Source organism: Mobula birostris, chromosome 8 (assembly GCF_030028105.1).
Source record: "Mobula birostris isolate sMobBir1 chromosome 8, sMobBir1.hap1, whole genome shotgun sequence".
Taxonomy (NCBI): domain Eukaryota; kingdom Metazoa; phylum Chordata; class Chondrichthyes; order Myliobatiformes; family Myliobatidae; genus Mobula; species Mobula birostris.
Genome location: NC_092377.1, coordinates 111,564,218 through 111,585,089, shown reverse-complemented (window position 1 = coordinate 111,585,089; position 20,872 = coordinate 111,564,218). Strand labels below are relative to the sequence as shown.

Here is a 20,872-nt window from a genome sequence, read left to right as displayed (position 1 = left end):
CTATGTCTACATGCCAGTGAGGGTAGGAATAGGATACTCTGGAGGATGAACAAGTGGCTGAGGAACTGGTGTAGGGGGCAGGGTTTCAGATTTCAGGATCATCTGGGGCAGGTGGGTCCTGTACAAGAGAGACGGGTTACACTTGAACTACAGGGGGACCAATATCCTTTCAAGGAGGTTTGTTAGTGCTATTGGAGAGGTTTTAAACTAGATTTGCAGGGGGATGGGAACCAGAGTGCCAGAGATGACAGTGTGGCTGGGGTGAAAATAAATGATGTTAAAAGTTCAAGCAAATCCGCTAATAGAAAGGTTGTGAGTGGTGGTAAAAATCTTCTGAGGTGTATATATTTCAATGCTAGGAGTATTGCGGGGAAGGCAGATGAGTTGAGGGCGTGGATTGACATGTGGAATTATGACGTTATAGCAATTAGTGAAACGTGGCTACAGGAGGGGCAGGACTAGCAGCTTAATATTCCAGGGTTCCGATGTTTCAGATGTGATCAAGGCAGAAGAATGAAAGGTGGGGGAGTAGCATTGTTTGTTAGGGAAAATATTACAGCAGTGCTCAGGCAGGACAGATTAGAGGGCTTGTCTGCTGAGTCCTTATGGGTGGAGCTGAGAAACAGGAAATGTATGGCCACATTAGTGGGTTTGTATTACAGACCACCCAATAGTCAACGAGAATTGGAAGAGCAAATCTGCAGAGAGATAGCAGGCAACTGCAGGAAACATAAAGTTATGGTGGTAGGGGATTTTAATTTTCCATATATTGATTGGGACTCCCATACTGTTAGGGGTCTAGATGGTTTAGAGTTTGTAAAATGTGTTCAGGAAAGTTTTCTAAATCAATATATACAGGGACCAACTAGAGGGGATGCAATATTGGATCTCCTGTTAGGAAACGAGTTAGGACAAGTGACGGAAGCCTGTGTAGGGGAGCACTTTGGTTCCAGTGATCGTAACACCATTAGTTTCAACTTGATCATAGACAAGGATAGATCTGGTCCTAGGGTTGAGGTTCTGAACTGGAAGGCGGCCAAATTTGAAGAAATGAGAAAAGATCTAAAAAGCGTGGATTGGGACAGGTTGTTCTCTGGCAAAGGTGTGATCGGTAGGTGGGAAGCCTTCAAAGGAGAAATTTTGAGAGTGCAGAGTTTGTATGTTCCTGTCAGGATTAAAGGCAAAGTGAATAGGAATAAGGAACCTTGGTTCTCAAGGGATATTGCAACTCTGATAAAGAAGAAGAGGGAGTTGTATGACGTGTATAGGAAACAGGGAGTAAATAAGGTGCTTGAGTAGTAGAACAACTGCAAGAAAATACTTAAGAAAGAAATCAGGAGGGCTAAAAGAAGACATGAGGTTGCCCTGGCAGTCAAAGTGAAGGATAATCCAAAGAGCTTTTACAGGTATATTAAGAGCAAAAGGATTGTAAGGGATAAAATTGGTCCTCTTGAAGATCAGGGTGGTCGGCTATGTGCGGAACCAAAGGAAATGGGGGAGATCTTAAATAGGTTTTTTGCGTCTGTATTTACTAAGGAAACTGGCATGAAGTCTATGGAGTTAAGGGAAACAGGTAGTGAGATCATGGAAACTGTACATATTGAAAAGGAGGAGGTGCTTGCTGTCTTGAGGAAAATTAAAGTGGATAAATCCCCGGGACCTGACAGGGTGTCTCCTCGTACCTTGAAGGAGACTAGTGTTGAAATTGCAGGGGCCCTGGCTGAAATATTTAAAATGTCGCTGTCTACAGGTGAGGTGCCGGAGGATTGGAGAGTGGCTCATGTTGTTCCGTTGTTTAAAAAAGGATCGAAAAGTAATCTGGGAAATTATAGGTCAGTAAATTTAACATTGGTAGTAGGTAAGTTATTGGAGGGAGTACTAAGAGACAGAATCTACAAGCATTTGGATAGACAGGGACTTATTAGGGAGAGTCAACATGGCCTTGTGCGTGGTAGGTCATGTTTGACCAATCTATTGGAGTTTTTCGAGGAGGTTACCAGGAAAGTGGATGAAGGGAAGGCAGTGGATATTGTCCACATGGACTTCAGTAAGGCCTTTGACAAGGTCCCACATGGGAGGTTAGTTAGGAAAATTCACTCGCTAGGTATACATGGAGAGGTGGTAAATTGGATTAGACATTGGCTCAATGGAAGAAGCCAAAGAGTGGTAGTAGAGAATTGCTTCTCCGAGTGGAGGCCTGTGACTAGTGGTGTGCCACAAGGATCAGTGCTGGGTCCATTGTTATTTGTCATCTATATCAATGATCTGGATGGTAATGTGGTAAATTGGATCAGAATATTTGCTGATGATACAAAGACTGGAGGTGTAGTAGACAGTGAGGAAGGTTTTCAGAGCCTGCAGAGGAACTTGGACCAGCTGGAAAAATGGGCTGAAAAATGGCAGATGGAGTTTAATACAAACAAGTGTGAGGTATTGCACGTTGGAAGGACAAACCAACGTAGAACATACAGGGTTAATGGTAAGGCACTGAGGAGTGCAGTAGAACAGAGAGATCTGGAAATACAGATACAAAATTCCCTAAAAGTGGCGTCACAGGTAGATAGGGTCGTAAAGAGAGCTTTTGGTACATTGGCCTTTATTAATCAAAGTATTGAGTATAAGAGCTGGAATGTTATGATGAGGTTGTATAAGGCATTGGTGAGGCCGAATCTGGAGTAATGTGTTCAGTTTTGGTCACCAAATTACAGGAAGGATATAAATAAGGTTGAAAGAGTGCAGAGAAGGTTTACAAGGATGTTGCCGGGACTTGAGAAACTCAGTTACAGAGAAAGGTTGAATAGGTTAGGACTTTATTCCCTGGAGCATAGAAGAATGAGGGGAGATTTGATAGAGGTATACAAAATTATGATGGGTATAGATAGAGTGAATGCAAGCAGGCTTTTTCCACTGAGGCAAGGGGAGAAAAAAACCAGAGGACATGGGTTAAGGGTGAGGGGGGAAAAGTTTAAAGGGAACATTAGGGGGGGCTTCTTCACACAGAGAGTGGTGGGAGTATGGAATGAGCTGCCAGACGAGGTGGTAAATGAGGGTTCTTTTTTAACATTTAAGAATAAATTGGACAGGTACATGGATGGGAGGTGTATGGAGGGATATGGTCCGTGTGCAGGTCAGTGGGACTAGGCAGAAAATGGTTCGGCACAGCCAAGAAGGGCCAAAAGGCCTGTTTCTGTGCTGTAGTTTTTCTATGGTTTTCTATAGTTTTCTATGGTTTCTAATTACCTTCCTTATATGAAACAAATCACGATGCAAACACTGTCAAGAACCTGAATGTTTGGTACACTGCAAATTGCACCAAGTGTAGGAAGATGGCAGGGAAATTAGGGTCTGTTGATGGACGTGAGAAAAGAAGTTACAGGTGAATGGGTACAAGAAGGGGTTTGAGGGGAATACTCAGCCAGCACAAGAGCAGGACATCAAGTCTGAGTTACACACAAGAAACAAGCATTGTGGACAACTGGATCTTTGCCAATGTTATTAACTTCCAAACGTCTAGAAGTAGGAAGCCTTACCTGCATATCGAGTCAATGGTGAGAGGTCATATCGCTTCCTTCTATCAGAGGTCTGACAGGGAAGGTATTTTTCTTTCACACAAGCATACTTCGTACCCCAGTCAAAGACATACGTGCAGTCAACTTCAGCAACAAATTCTGGATTACCCCTTCCTTCATTGGCTTTGGAAGAGAATAAACAGCATTAAATAGAGGCAGCAAACACCGATCCACATAACAGATTTGCAACTGAACGGCTACACAAACTTCATTCAAATTACAATAGTCTTACTTTGAATCTAGTAGTCCACAGATTTCCAGCTGACAGAAGTTCAGTGCAATGACAAGTTTGAAGGAGTGCATTGATGTTTACATACAAAGTTACTTTTGATAATAGGGCAATGGACCTTGAGTCAAAGCTGGGATAGTAAAGTTGCAGTGTACGGCCAAGTGAGTGCTAAGCTTACATCAGTGACAGCCCTGCTCAAGCTTAACTTCTCATTATGTTTACAAAACTTCATCTAAATCTGCAACTTAAAAACATCCAAACTCTTTGTCAGGTCATACAACAAAATGATACTTTAAGGCCTAAACGTAAATATCAGACGATAAGACATAGGAACAGACTTAGGCCTTTTGGCTTGTCAAGTCTGCTCCACCATTCAATCATAGGTGGTTTATTTTCCTTCTCAATCCCTTCTCCATGTAAACTTTGATGACTTTACTGATCAAGAACCTATCAATCTCACTTTAAATATACCCAATATCCCACAATTAGAAACATCTTCCCTGGGTCTACTCGATCTAGGCCTTTCAATATTCAATGGGTTTCAATGAAACTGCCTCCTCATTCTTCTAAACTCCAGCAAGTTCACATCCTTTTTAAGTTTTCCTGGGTTTCCAGGGATGGTTTTGGGGACAAACATGAGATATAGGGGTCAGATTAATTTTTCAGGGACAAGTTTATGGGGAAATTAGAGGAAATTAAGGACAGGTCAACATCTTAAGTCTTCATTCCATGCTTGAAGGATAGAGGCATGACTATGGGTCATCCATGAACCTGGCCAGGATGTACGGCCTACAAATGATCAAGGACAAAGGCTGGTGGCTTCCCCAAGGTTAACGAGTTGTCAGCAGGTTCTGGACTGGGAGTTCTGTGCAGGGGGAGGAGCAAGATCTGATGTCCACCCACCTACCCCCGGGTTCGCAAATCAGTAAGGACGAAGTTCAAAGCTTAGCTTGGGGTCTCAACATTGGTGGGTCCAGTGTTCCAGGGCTGGTGTACAGTGACCAGGGGGTCCTGGGTCAATAGCATGAATCGAAACCTGAGGGTTGAACCGGAAGTCCAGAAGTCAACGCCCATTCGCCTGACCCAGCATCTGAGATTCCCTGCGATAGTCAATATCTGCAAGTCTGTGTCTGAATCCTGCTCCACTGGTGGCCGAATAATACAGAGAGTCTCAGGGTTCGGGGACTGTGTATGTGCGTAGGTGGCAGGGAGGAACTGGCCTTGTTTTGTTGTGCTTGTGTTGTTCTGTCAAACATTGTGGGCAAGCTACGTTGGCACCAGAATGTGGGGTGACACTTGCAGGCTGCCCTTAGCACATCCCCAGATGCATTGATTATTAACGCAAACATTGCATTTCACTATACATTTCAAACTACATGTGACAAACAAGCTTGAATCTTGAACCCTTTCATTTCTTGTAAACCACTTCTGGATCCTCTCCAATGGCAGTACATCTTTTCTTATATATATGGCCATAAACTGCTGAAGATACTCCAAATGCAGTTTAACCAAAGCTTTATAAGACCTCAGCATTACATTCTTGCTTTTATATTCTGGACCTCTCGAAATGAATGACTACATTGCATTTGCCTTCCTTACCACCAACTCAACCTGCAAGTTAACCTTAAGGGAATCCTGCACAAGTACCCACAAGTCACTTTGCACCTCTGATTACTGAATTTTCTCCCCATTTAGAAAGTAGTCTACACCCGATCCCTCTACCAAAATGCAGCACCATACACTTTCCTACACCATATTCCATCTACCAGTCCGTTGCCCATTCTCCCAATCAGCCCAAGTCCTTTTTCAGACTCCCTACCTCATCACTACCTGCCCCTCCACCTAAAATTGTACCATCCACAACCCTGGCAACAAAAAAAATCATCAATTCTGTCATCCAGATAATTAACACATAATGCGAAAAGTAGCAGACCGAACACCACTAAACACTGACAGCCAGCCAGAAGAGCCCTTTATTCCCACTCTTTGCCTTCTGCCAATCAGCCAATCCTCTACCCAGATATTACTGCTTCTGTTTCTTTGCATCATAATGAACAAAGCTTTCTGCAATCAGACCAATACTGAACTAAATATTGCTGCAAGACAAGGAATAGATTAACGGCTTTCTTACACAAAAGAGCAAACTATTTACCATTATATATCACCTGAAGAGGTGCAGCCAGAATGGAGTTTATCCAAAATTCTACTACGCTAGGCCAAGAGCATTTCTTTTCCCACTTTCTTGTCACTTAGTTCTGTTCCTATCTCTTACAGTCTTAAATATTTTGTAAACACTAATACTGGCCTTTTAGTTATGAGAATATGGAAGGTGTTGCTAACTAGTGGCTAAAGCAGAGAATACCAACATCATGTGGGGAAAATTACACATTCGTGAGAGAAAGTCATTGGCAGGTTTTGGAGACTTAGCGGAAGAGAAGAAAAAAAAAATCAAAAGTTGAACAGCTGGAGATCAGTTATGCCAAATGCCTTGGTTTCAGGGTGTTAATTCTCCAACTCATCTTCACACAACCAATTCCGCAAAATTAGTCAGTTGTAAGATTACTGGTATACGGATCAGGCTTGTCAGAACAAAATTGATGCTGGTAAGAATAAGCTGTTGAAGGCAGCGACTGATAATTATCAACTTCACAAGACAATGAGTCAGACACATCACAATACAAGTCCAGGCTGATCTTCAATCACCAGGCCTATATTCATTCTACAGTTTGTATTCGCTCCACATTCTCATCAATTCCTCGAGCTCCTTGCTCTCACCTACACATTCGGGGCAATTTACAGTGGCCAATTCATCTACTGAATTGCACATCTGTGTGACACAGGATCCAAAGGAAACCCATGGAAACTTCACAAAGACAGCACGGGAGTTCAGGACCGAAGCTGGTCTCAGCTGCTGAGGCAAGCCAGCTGTGCTGTGCCAGCTCTCTACGGTTCAGATCACTGAAACTGGAAATTCATTTAGGACGAGGCAGCTTCAGGACAAGACCAGTACCAACACCCTCACCCCCAAGTCTTAAAAGTTCTTAGTACAAATTAGAGCTAGATGTAGTTTTTTCTTAAGTTTATAACGCCACACAAATTATTAACCTTACCAGCTGCTTCATTACAGTGGAAGTTTATGATAGTCATCCGCCGAAATCCCGAACTACAAGAATTTCCATCAGGTAACGTCAATGTCAGGTCACCATCTGAATACCTGTTTTATACAGAGATATACTTGGAACAAGCACAAAACAACAAACCACATCAAATGTTTCACATTACATTCAATATCTTCCCAAGATAACATGAGATCGTTAATGAGTTTGGTGGTTGAGGCATGGTGCGGGGTGGGGTGGGGGGCATGAAACGGGATGTCAGAGGCAAGCTGTTGTTTTTATTTTCATAAACGGAATGCTAGGTGTGTGCCGCGCTCAGCCAGAGGGAAACACAGTAGAGACTCCAAGATAATCATGTGAACGATGCAAAAATGGGGGGCTATGTCATAACCATGGGTTAGATTGGTCTTGGAGTAGGTTATAAGGTCGGAACAACATCACGGGCTTGAAGGCCTTTGCTGTGCTGTAACGTTCTGTGTTCTAACATCTACTACGGTTGAATTGCCAAGTCCATTTTAGTGAGCATCTGTAAAGCAGTGCCACGCCTTTACCAGAAAGGACGGCTGGTTTGATGAAGGATCGCGGAGCAAATTAAACACAGACAATGGACTCTTGAATTAAAAACTTAATCCTCCCCTAGGGAAATAGGAAAAAAGCTCTATAGTCAGTTGAAGGCAGAGGCCCAACAATGAAAGAACGGAAGAACAGGTGGTGGGTAGAAAAAGCCCAGGAGGACTAGTGACCAGCTACAGTAAAACTTCGCTCAAAAAACACACTCGGTACTTTGGTGATGATGGCAAGTTCAAAAGGCTACATACAGTTGAAGTCAGAAGTTTACATACACCTTAGCCAAATACATTTAAACTCAGTTTTTCACAATTCCTGATATTTAATCCTAGAAAACATTCCCTGTCTTAGGTCAGTTAGGATCACTACTTTATTTTAAGAATGTGAAATGTCAGAATAATAGAGAGAATGATTTATTTCAGCTTTTATTTCTTTCATCACTTTCCCAGTGGGTCAGAAGTTTACATACACTTTGGTAGCATTGCCTTTAAGTTGCTTAACTTGGGTCAAACATTTTGGGCTGCCTTCAACTGAAAACAAATGCCTAACAGCAGCCAATGGCCCCCATGAGAGAAGAAATTGCACTCTGCACAATAGCTGGGAGTTGCCCACAAATGCCAGAGTGGTGGGCAATAAACATAATTAACATGTTAATCATTAGCATTCTTTTTGAGAGGACTAGAATATAAAAGCAAGGATGTAATGCTGAAGCTTTATAAGGCAATGGTCAGACTACATTTGATGTATGTGAGCAATTTTGCACCCCATATCTAAGAAGGGATATGCTGGCAAGGGTCCAAAGGTACTCACAATGATCCCAAAAATAAAAGGGTTAACGTATGAGGAGCATTTGAAGGGTCTGCGTCTGCACTTGCAGGAGCTTAAAACGAGAGAGGATCTCATTGGAACCTATTAAGCAATCAAAGACAGAGATAGAGTGGACATGAGAGAACAGAGGAGTCTAAGACCAGAGGGCACAGCCTCCGAGTAGAAGGATGACCCTTTAGAACAGAGGTGAGGAGGAATTTAATTAGCCAGAGCTTGGAGAATCTTTGAAAATCATTGCCACAAGCAGCTGTTGAGGCCAAGCCAATGGATATATTTAAAGCAGTGGTCAACAGATTCTTGATTAGACAGGGCGTCAAAGGTTATGCGAACAGGTCAGGAGAATGGGGCTGAGAGGGATAATAAATCAGCCGTGATTGAGTTGCGGAGCAGATCAATGGGCTGAATGGCCTAATTCTACTCCTATATCCAATAGACTCTGCAAGACTCCTATATCCACAGTCATATCAAGCAACTACGCATGGAAAACTTCAGAAATGAGTCAGTAAAAAATCAGAAGGAAATCACAGGAAATCTGAAAGTACTGGAAATTCTCAGTAGGTCAGGCTCTACCTATGGGGGGAGAAGCTGCAATAACGGTTCAGGTTAGCTCAAATAGAGACCAAAGCTTATGAAGGGCAGGGAGGATGATGTCTCTGTCAGGGTAAAACCAGGGTGACCATTGTTGGATCTCTCTGTTTCATTTTAATTGTCCCTTTCTTTGCAGTTTAACAAATACCTGCTAATATTTTAAGTAGTTCATATACAAATAAATTTTACAATGTGTAATTCTGGAAGCAATGTTCTTTCATTAAGTAAATGAGTATTTTCTCATTGGTCCATTTTACAGCATCATTGAATAAATATTTTCTTATTTTGGGTATAAAAGTAGCTGTTTTATGCTAGGCACCATCTTTAGTTCCTCTCTTTTTCTAAGTAGCAGTCACTGCCACTGTTCATTGTTCTATCAACTCTTAATAAAACTATTGTGAAGTAACAAGTTTTGATTTTGAAAAGAACCTCAGATTAAAACACCAGAATCCGACACCATGGAGATGAGCTGTAATTAAGGTTACCGGCTCAGTGAGTGATTGGGTTCAGTCAAGAGAGTGAGCTACAAAAAATGTGAGGACAAGCTCAGCAAATCAGGCTGGAGTATGTCCTCCCCTCTCCAAGAGAGGAGTGAGAAAAACAAACAAGGAGAGTTAACATAACAGATAGATGACCGATACATACTCGATGGTAGGTACAGAGTATGCTTTTAACCCTGTCAAGCCACAAGGTCTGAACTTTCCTCCCTGGACTGCTCTACCTCTCTTTAAATGCTCACTAAATTCCTCACCTTTCCTAAAATTCCTGTTTGGGCCATACCCTCAAAATATCCCGACCTGCCTCTCGGTTTTTTTGCACTACCTTACTTTCCATTTTTCTATTTTCTATTTATGATTTATAATTTAAATTTTTAACATTTACTAATTTTTACTATTTTTAATATTTAATATTTGTAATTCAGGAAGCGGGAAGCGCAGAATCAAATATCGCTGTGATGATTGCATGTTCTAGTATCAATTGTTTGGCGACAAAGTATAAAGTATAAACTTTTGTTATCCATTCACACACTTTATCTGGTACAGCCTGTCGTTACACACTTAAGGTGTAATAAGGGCACTGCCTGCAGATTGCTGTAACTGAACTGCAGTAACTATCAAAAACAGTGGATCCAAGTTATGTCCACAAAACACAGATGTGGTTCCCAATGATTCATTGTCAACACATCTAAACCATCTATTCTAACTTTAAGAGCTTAATTAGTCTCAGCATGTGCCCCAATTGTTGACATAACGTTTCAAGCTTAGTGGTGATGACTATCGGCAGCAAGAGGAAATAGAACATACAGCCACTTTGTTAAATCCTTCCTGTACCAAATAATGAGGCCACTGAGTGCTTGCTCATGGTCTTCTGCTGCTGTCCCATCCACTTCAAGGTTTGCTGTGTTGTGCATTCAGAGATGCTCTTCTGTTGTAATGCGTGGTTATTCGAGTTCCTGTCAGCTTGAACCAGTCTGGCCATTCTCCTCTGACCTCTCTCATTAACAAGGCACTTTTACCCACAGAGCTGCCGCTCACTGGACGTTTGTCTCTCCCCATCAATCCCTGTAAACTCTAGGCTAGGGATTTGCAACCTGGAGTCCACGGCAAAATAAAAAGTTGCGAACCTCTGCTCTAGAGACTGTTGTGCGTGACAATCTCAGGAAAGGGGCAGTTTGAGATGATCAAACCACCCCACCTGGCACCAACAATTATTCCAGAGTCAAAGTCACTTAGATCACATTTCTTTCCCATTCTGTTTTCTGGTCTGCACAACAAATGAATCTCCAGACCAAGTCTGCATGCTTTTATGCATTGAGTTGCTGCCACAGGATTGGCAGATTAGATATTTAAATCGTTAAAGTGGCCACTGTATACATGAGGCATCTCAGACGTTCTTAAGTTAATAAAGGTGCCTCATACACACAATACTAGATTTTATTTTGTATTCTGTTATGATTTTTTCATGGGCAAAATACTTCTGGAGAAGTCAGTAACAGCATAGAAAATGAAATCTCGAACAGTGTGGCTTATCAATATGGAAGCATCCCTTTACTACTTGTGAAATGTTAAGTACTGAATTTAGTTTGATACCCTAAAGTGCAGCATGAGCTAGCAATTTAACAAAACAGTATGAACACATACCGAAGTGTCTGATTTTTGAAACGCCCAGCAACCTTATGGAAACTGCCGTCTCTTTTGGTTTGACAAGATGCTATATAACCCTTGCCACCACTGCAACCTCCAGACTTGGTCTCTTTACACACGTTCAGGTAATAGAGGTATTCCTCAGTGGCACCCTCTCTCTTCTTGGGGACAACGAGATACGAACCAAATGCTAAAAAAAAACACAGGAAGAGCAATATTTAAAATAACAGCTTTAAAATTATTGAAGTAGCAAAGAGTTGTCAATAAATTGTGGCTTTTGACACGGGAGGTCAGGGGTTGGGAGTGTAGTGAACAGGCAAAAGATAAGGGGAGGCAGGAGTTGCTCAAGCCAGGGACTACACAGAGCTCGAGTTACCCCGTGGGTTCCGGAAGGATAGGAAACATAGCTGACATGATAGGGGCATACTGTCAATGACCACTTTATGAGGCACACCTGCTCATTAATGCAAACATCTAATCAGCCAATCATGTGGCAGCAACTCAATACATAAAGCATGCAGGCATGGTCAACAGATGCAGTTGTAGTGCAGATCAAACATCAGAACACAGAAGAAATGTGATAGAAGTGACTTTGACTGTAGAATTATTGTTAGTGCCAGAATGGGTGGATTGAGTATCTCAGAAACTGCTGATAGCCTGTGATTTTCACACAAAACAGTCTCCAGAGTTTACAGAGAATGGTTGAAAAAACAAAAAAAAATCCAGTGAATGGCAGTTCTGTGGGTGAAGACACCTTGTTAATGAGAGAGGTCAGGGAGAATGGCCAGACTGGTTGAAGCTGACAGGAAGGTGACAACAACTCAGATAACCACATGACACAACAGCAGTGTGCAGAAGTGCATGTTAAACTTTGAAGTTGATGGGCTACAGCAACAGAAGATTGTACCAGGACTACACCTGATAAAGCAGCTACTGAGTGTATGAGATAATGAGGGGCAGAAATGGAATGAATGATCAGTCTTTTTCCCAGGGTAGTGATGTCCACAATTCAAGGGCATAGGTTTAAGAGAGGGAAGATGAGTAGTACTATGCAAAAGTCTTAGGCACCCTAGCTATATAAGTGTCCCAAGACTTTTGCACAGTACTACTGGAGCAGAGAACGAGTCTGTAATTCTGGCGGGAGCAAAGAATGTTGGGAATGGCAAGGGTGGAGCGCCGCAGGAAGGTGTGGGACAGGTGGCAGAGAGGGAGGCCAGAACAGAGGGTGGCACAGGTGCAAGTCACCAAGACACCAGGCTAGGCCGTTTAATTGGTTTATTGATCATTACAGAATGTCTATCTGGTGCTTCCCACTCAATCCCTCTCCCTTCCCCTTTTCCTAACCATGATTCCTATCTCCCTGCCCCTTCCCACTCTCCGTTCACAATAGAGACCCATTATCAGAATCAGGTTTATCATCACTCACGTCATGAAATTTGCTTTTATTTTGTGGCTGCAGGTCAGTGCAATACATAAAATTACTACAGTACTGCGCAAATTATATACCTACACACACACACCCACACTAAAGACTTTTGCACAGTACTGAATATGGAAGAAGCTACCATAGAATGCTGTAGAAGTAGGTACAATTACAACATCTAAGAGCTATCTACACAGGCAAATAATGCCAACTACCATGCAAAAAGTTAAGTTGCAACGACATGTTTTAACAGCAATCCACATGGCTAAGACATAGGAGCCGAATTAGGCTATTCAGCCTATCATGTCTGCTCCACCATTACATCATGGTTGATTTACTATCCCTCTCAACTGCATACTCCTGCCTTCTCCCCATAACTTTTGATGCAGTTACTAATCAAGAACCTACAACAAAACTGGAAAGGAAGGGGACAGAAGGCTGACAACAACTCTATTCCCAGTTGTACTCAGTTTGTATTGGATCCCCATTATAAACAGGAAGCACTGGTGCACCATTGCACTCTGTTTTAATACAGGTTCTCCCCCGCCCCAAATATTTAGCTATCCATTTCCATTCCTGTCCGTTTGCAGGTGATCCACCTCTTAGGCTTAGTCCAAGTAATGCTTTCCTTCCCTATTTTCTTCATACATAAGAGTTAGTCAATTATTTTAAACCCACTTCACCTTCATGCCAGTATGAACCCTTTCTGCTGGGGCATGCTCACTCCAGTTCAAGTGCAGCCCCCACCCCAATGGACAGCTACAATCATGTTCGTCCAACAACAGGGAGACCCCTGCCTGTCGGTCCTGCCTTTCAGAAAAGTCATACCATTAGTTCCACTTTCCTCTCTTAGCTTCCTGAAAGCACTTATCTATGACTCACCTACAAAACTTCGTGCCACCTGCACTTCGAGGCAATTTACAGCGACAAATAAACCTATCAATATATCTTGACAAGGGATGAAATCAGTGCATCAGGGATAGGGAAAAGTTACATGGCATTCCTCACACAGACAACATTGTTAAAACTGATTTTAAGTTAGGATTGAACCTAGGTCCCAGGAACTGAGAGGCAGCAGTACCACCTGCTATTCTATCATAGTTTTGTTCTGGTGTTAACACCACACTCTCTTTCTCAACACAAGAGATTCAGCAGATGCTGGAAATCCAGAGCAACACGCACAAAATGCTGGAGCTACCACATCGGCAGAATCTCGTGTTGAGAAAGGGGGTGTGGTCAGGTAGCATCTATGGAAAGGAATAACGAGGTGACAATTTGGGCCAAGATCCTTCATCAGGGCTCCAGCATCTCAGCTGGAAAGGAGGCTCTTTAATCTTTTCCATAGATGCTACACAACCTGCAAAGTTCCATCAGCATTTTATGTGTTTTACCTTCTTTCTCAAGCTTTTAATTGAAAAATTAATTCAATCCAATTTTAGTTAACATACGACTTAATCACACTCTTTTGGTTACAATTAAAAGTGAATCCATACAAAAAGAAAGCCATGCTGTTTGGAATAGCTTGGTACAGAAAATATTGAGCTGTGATTCATCCCCACAGGAGGCAGGAAACACACATCTAAATGGGGCAAAAACCATAAGACATTGGATCAGAATTAGGCCATTCAGTCCATCGAGTCTGCTCCTCCACTGCATCAAGGCAGATTTATTATCCTCCTCAACCCCATTCTCTTGCCTTCTCTCTGTAATCTTTGACACCCTGACTAATCACAAATTTATCAACCTCTACTTTCAATGTAGCCAATGAATTGACCTCCCAAGACGTTTGTGGCAATGAGTTCTACAGATTCACCAGACTCTGGTCCCACACTCCCCCACTCCCCCACTAAAGGAAGCACCCTCCCTATGTACACTATCTAGGCTATCAATATTTGTTAGGTTTCAAAAGAAAACACATAACTGGCCCTGCTTGTGATTATTTGCACTGATATCATGTTTTACACAATTTTTTTCTTCCTCATCTTATACAACTCGAGTTGTCTGACTCTACATGCTTGTTAGAGTGCTGCAGGTTTTCTCTGCGCCTGTACATCATCTACCTCATCCACATGATATAAACTACTTGACTGATACTAATGTGAGCCGAAACAGACATAACAACCTCCCTGGGCAAGCAGAGCTCGTGCATTTAAGCTCCTATAAGCTCATTATACACACACCAACACTAACCAGCTCTTTCAAATCTTCCCCTCCCTCGTGCTTAAGTACGGGCTAACTTAACCAAATATTCTGCATTATTAAACAGCAGCACAACGACTTCAACAGCATTCCGTATGAAATCTTTGGTAGTTGGTTTTCTTTTAATTATTTAACATTCTTTATAGAACAACCAATAAATGAGCATACACTCCGTGGCCAGTTTGTACCTAATAAAATGTCCATGTGAGTGGATGTTTGTGGTCTTCTGCTGCTGTAGCCCATGCTCTTCTGCACACCACTGTTGTAACATGTGGTTATTTGAGTTACTGTCACTCTCCTGTCAGCTTGAGCCAGTCTGACCATTCTTCTCTGACCTCTCTCATTAACAAGGCGATTTCGCCAACAGAGCTGCTGCTCACTGGATGTTTTTGTTTCTCGCACGATTCTCTGTAAACTCTAGAGACTGTTGTGTTAAAATCCCAGGAGATCAGCAGTCTCAGATATTCAAACCATCCCGTCTGGCACCAACAATCATTCCATGATCAAAGTCACTTAAATCACATTTCTTCCCCATTCTGATGTTTGGCCTGAACAACTATACCTGTTGACCATGTCTGCATGCTTTCATGCACTGAGTTGCTGCCACATGATGGCTGATTAGATATTTGCAGCAAAGAGCAGGTGCACCTGATAAAAGTGGCCACAGAGTGTACTTGTATTAACTATCCTTGACATCCATGGTCATGCTATCATTTCTGAGGCATGGAAAGTGAAAATACAGAAACATTTATCTCAAGTAATCTTCTCACCAGGTTTGGCAAGGGGAGTCAGGTCAATGGAGATGTCATGTTGTTTACTGTTAAGCTTGCAACTCTGGCTTATCAGGTAGTCTGTAGGGCAAACGTATTCAGTCATCCATTCAATTTCATAGCGACAGTTAACACTGGAAATCATCTTGGGGTTTGTACCCTGTTAAGACAAGAGCATGTTTTTGTTAGAATAAAGTTTAAATAAAATTCTACATCTTCCATACTGTTGGACTGGGCCGTAGAATTGATATTTTTATTCTAGTTTAACATTCCTACACTTGTTTGGATTTTTTATATAATCGCCTATTAACCTGTGATTGTTCAGGGAGTTTTTCCAGTGGAAATTTCTTTTCCAGGGAAAATTTTCCACTGGCAGGTATACTCCTACTTAAATCTGGCTATCTGATTGGTTAATGTTGTCAATGGAATATACTGTTATTAATGGAATTTACTGTGTGGAGTAAGAAAACCCAATGCCCTTTTCCTTAGGTTTTTTTTCGCTCTTTCAATCTGCATTTGTAACACTCAAATGGCTTGTAGCACTTTGGGCACAGTGTAGCGGTTAGCACAACGCTTGAGACATCGGAGTTCGAAGATCAATTCCGGCGTCATCTGTAAGGAGTCTCTGTATGTCCTCCCCATGGAATGTGTGCAGTTTCCTCCCACAGTCCAAAGACGTACTGGTTAGTAGGCTAATTGGCCATTGTAAACTGTCCTGTGATTAGGCTAGGGTTAAATCCGGATTGCTGGGTGGTGAGGCTTGAAGGGCTGGAAGGGCCTATTCTGCATGGTATCTAAATTAAATAATCATAAGATTATACATCAAGGACACATATACAGCAAGATGCCAGAAAAGGGCCAGTAACATCATGAAGGATCCCAATCACCCTGCTCATAGACTTTGTCCCACTCCCATTACAAAGGAGGCTATATAGCATCCACACCCAGACCAGCAAACTCAAAACAGTTAATTTCCCCACCCACCAACCCACCCCCTCCACACGCACATCCACTACATTATCAGTTTCTATCAGAGACCTCAGGTACAATTACTCCACTGACTGGGGCTCATTTTAAGATGGTGCTGGCGATCATCAGCGACTTTGTGGATCCCCTCCACACAGGTCATGCGCTCTTCTCGCTAGTGCCATCAGATAGAAGGTACAGGTACCTCAGGACTTGCACCACCAGGTTCAAGAACAGTTACTACCTCTCAAACATCAGGCTCTTGAACAAAATGGGATAACTACACTCACTTGCCCATCCATTGAGGTGATCCCACAACCAATGATTTCACTTTAAGGACTAGCTCATTATCTATTACTATTTATTTATATTTGCATTTGCACAGTATGTTACCTTTTGCATTCTGGTTGATCTTTCATTGATCCTGTTATAGTTGCTATTCTATAGATTTGTTGAGTATGCCCACAGGAAAATGAATCTCAGTGTTTATATGGTGACATACATGTACCTTGATAATAAAAATTACTTTGAGCTTTGAATTTCTGACACTGTCTGTAAGAGGTTTATACATTCTCATGATGCCATGTGTTTCCACCAGACGCTCTGGTTTGTACGGATGTACGGATTAGGGTTAGTAGATTGTGGACATGCTATGTTGGTGCCAGACTTGTGGGCTGCCCAGCACAATCATCAGACTGCGTTGGCCATTGATGCAAAACGACACATTTCACTGTAGGCTCCGATGTACAGGTGACAGATAAAGCTAATCTTTACTCTCCTGACAGCTAGGGAGTGGAAGACAGCTGGAGTTCTACCACGTGGTGTTTGGCCTTCGTCTACAGTTTCAATCTCATCTCTTGTTAATGTTAAATTAGCATTAGCATTCAACATATTCACTTAATTTTTGTCGCAATTGAAGTACAACATTCTTCTCCCATGAAGAAAGAATACCCATCCTTGATTATTTTTAGTGGCTAGAGCCAGCTTGCTGGCCCCACAAACCCTGTGAATAGACAAACTATTACAACACTAGGCCACAAAGCCCCATGAACCTCTCTCATCATTCAGTATCAATACTGATTCTATGGCTCAATCTTCAAATTTCAAAAGTCTATGTCTGACTTGAATATTCTTAATGATCTTAAGTGAACCAGAATTTTAAAAACTCTGCAGAAAGTGTCCTCCTGATACATCTTGTTTTGTCTGAAGTTTGGGCATTGAATTTTACAGGGAGAAGGCAGGAGAATGGGACTGAGAGTGATAATAAATCAGCCATGATACATGGAGCAGACTCGATGGGCTGAATGGTTTAATTCTGTTCTTGCATCTTACTGCCTTATTCCACTCCCTGGTGGGGGGTAAAAAAGAGATCCAAAGATTTAGATTTAAAACACTGTGAAAAGAAATGGTTGGCACTTATTCCGAAACCAACCCACTCACCCTAGGCTTCTGGGTGAGAAGACCAAGGGAACAACTGGAGGACAACAGAAACACACACAATCCTCAGAATGGCTTTGCTCCACCTATGCTACAGCCGTCCTTAATAATGTAAAGTAACCATTAGACCACAAAAAAAAAAAATCAAGAATGAAAATTATTTGTGAATCTGGCAGTTTCTGCCTCACAAACAAAAGCAGAAATGGATTTTGGGTTTTCCAGTAATCATTTCAAATGCACAAAATTTGGTATTTCCAATAGCAAGGATTTAATATGCACATTTACTCAGGTATAACATAGCTTCCCATGACCTAGGACCATATGGAATTGCAGAGTTGTGGGCACAGCTTGGTCAATCACAAGAACCAGCCTCCCCCTGTGAACTCTACCTACACCTGCACCTGCCTCCAAAAGTAGCCAACATTATACAAGACTTTCCATTCTGGACGTTCTTTCTTCTCACTCCCCCACCCCTATTTTCCATCAGGTAAAAGTTACAAAAGCTACAGAGCATGCACTATCAGGCTCACAGACTGCATCAATCCTACTGTATGACTCTTAACTGGACTTTTCTATGATAAAGAATCTCAATCAGAATTCAGGAATAAATTCTTAACCTCAATTGACCTCATCATAGCTCTTGTAACTTGTCCACCTGTGTTGGGTTGCAGCATATTCTATGATCTGTTACTTTTCTTCTTGTACTATCTCAATGTACTTGAATGAAATGATCTGTATGGATGGTATTGTGAGAATATCCAGTATTCCCAAATCACCCGATATTAAACCTTTTACTGATAAGGTCTATAATGGTGAGAAATTAACCCAAAATCAAACAAAAATCAGTAACTTGGCCGCAGCACTGTGATTAATTCTTTCAATTAACCCAGTGATCAGAAGGAAAAGCAGCTTTTTTTTCTTTTATCTCGCCGCCATGGAAAGATGCTCATTTCTCTTTATGATACAAAAAGATTTCAGCCCATTTACTAACCTCTCTTCTGCCAGGAGGACAGATAAGAGTAATGGTCACTGCTGGCTCATGTTCTCCACAAAAATCTGGCGGCTTCTCACCTCCAGAATAACTTCTGGAATAACGAAGTACTACCCTGAAAAACAAATTGAACAACATTACAAACCTTTTGAACTATGCTTGTACATGGAGAAATGACTTAAAATTTAACGACTTAGACATAGGGCTCATGACTTTAAAAATTAACCAATGATTTTAACCCAACTTGGTCAAAAGCAATGTTTTATAATTTGCACTTTCCCTCTCGTTTCACTAATTCTCAACCCCTTGGGTATCAACACTTTCCTGGCATACAGGTGTGGAGGCACCAACTCTCCAACATCAGGCTTATGAAAGAGTAATGCTTCACAGAAGCATTGGCAGGCTTCTTTTTCATACAGGTAACATGGCACTAATCCTCACATCCATAAACTCATGAGCAGCAGGTGGGCAGGCACGCCTAGCATCAGAGTTGCTTGATGCCCAGAGAGGTGGGCAATTGAGTTTTCATCCTACTGGATAACAGAATGAAATTCCTGTACTTGCTTATTCAGATCAATAGTAGTCTTAGCACTTAATCTGAAACCCTTCCTGTCTGAATAGGTCAGCAACTCATTGGATAAATTTAAAGGGATTAGGTTTTATATAAAAATATAAGATACCGACCAAAGCTTCAAATGCTTCCCACTGCTTTTAACTCCAGACTATACAACTTAAGAGCTTGAGAAGCATTCCAAGGCATTTCACAGGGACACAAATGTTTACACAATTCAAGAATAATTTTGAAAACAGTTGTAATTTGTGGTACTTTAAAATAATATCTTTTAAAGCAAGCGGTGTAAAGTAAGGAGTCAGGGATACAAAGGGGACTCTGAAGTCATATTGCGTACCTGTCTTTGCCAGCTAGTTTCAAAGCATCTGTTGGATGGCCAACGTCAAATGCAGTAGATCCTTTCAATAAACAGGCACCGCTGCCTGGTTTACATGCAGAAGTCTCGTTCAAAGGCCCTGGTAATTAAATAAGAATTCCAAAATCTCTGAAAATATTCTCACGGCACATTGCTACCAAGTATTGAAGTGAGGACAGCATTGAAACGGGACACTCAGGCAACTGGCTCAAGCCGCCGATTATACTCCACACTTTCAACTAGCCTCAATCAATATCCCTCAATGCACTTATCAAGCTTCGCACAGCTTTAGGGTGAGCGGGAGAATTCAAAAGGCAAAATTTTTCCCATGCAGAGGGTGGTGAGTAAGTGGACCTAGTTGAGGCAGATACAACAGTATCATCTAAATCAGGGGTTCCCAACCCTTTTTATGCTATGGACCAATACTATTAAGCAAAGGGTGAACAAATCCCAGGTTGGGAACTCCTGTTTAAATAGAACTGTGATGGACTGGGCTGTATCCTTCACTTTTATTACCCTTCAACAGAAGGGATAACTTCACCCACTTCCACACTGCACTGTTTCCGCAATCCATGGATTCACCTTCAATGGCCCTACAACCCATGTTCTCAGTGTTAGTTATACATTTATTTTTATTTGCAGAGCTTTTCTTCTGTACTTTGGTTGTTTGCCGGCCTTTGTGTGTAGTTTCTTCATTGGTTTTATTGTATTTCTTTGCTTTACTGCAAGAAAAACAATCAAGATAGTATATGGTGACCTGTATGGACTTTGATAATGATTTTACTTTTCTTTGCACCTGCTCCAGTGCCTCTGCATTATAATATGGAAATCAGTTAACAGTATCCACATCTAATTAATGCACTTTGCACATCTATAACATCTCAGCTATATTCATCAAATCACCCTCAGCTTTATTTTCCTTCAAGTTGTCTACAAAGTGTTATATTTGGTATTTGTGTATTTATTCCTGTACACCCAGATTCCTCAGTTACTCTTCTCAAATTAGAGCATTCTCAGACATGAAGCATGCTGCTTCATTCTTCCTACCAAAATGAACTTTCTTCCCCCTCCCTCTTCTCCCTTTTTCCATTCCCAATTCTTACCCCTTCTCTTCTCACC

The 20,872-nt window shown here is 41.7% G+C and overlaps 1 protein-coding gene across 1 annotated transcript in view; it reads right to left on the bottom strand.

The window, feature by feature from the left end:
• igf2r (insulin-like growth factor 2 receptor) overlaps positions 1-20,872 on the bottom strand; it is a 211,139-nt gene that overhangs the window by 142,057 nt on the left and 48,210 nt on the right. Inside the window, exons 6-11 of the mRNA XM_072265972.1 lie at positions 19,736-19,853; positions 18,828-18,942; positions 15,434-15,593; positions 11,039-11,231; positions 6,909-7,012; positions 3,531-3,692 (exon numbers count right to left, since the gene is read on the bottom strand). Coding sequence (XP_072122073.1) covers positions 3,531-3,692; positions 6,909-7,012; positions 11,039-11,231; positions 15,434-15,593; positions 18,828-18,942; positions 19,736-19,853 — 852 coding nt within the window. The remainder of the gene's footprint in view (positions 1-3,530; positions 3,693-6,908; positions 7,013-11,038; positions 11,232-15,433; positions 15,594-18,827; positions 18,943-19,735; positions 19,854-20,872) is intronic.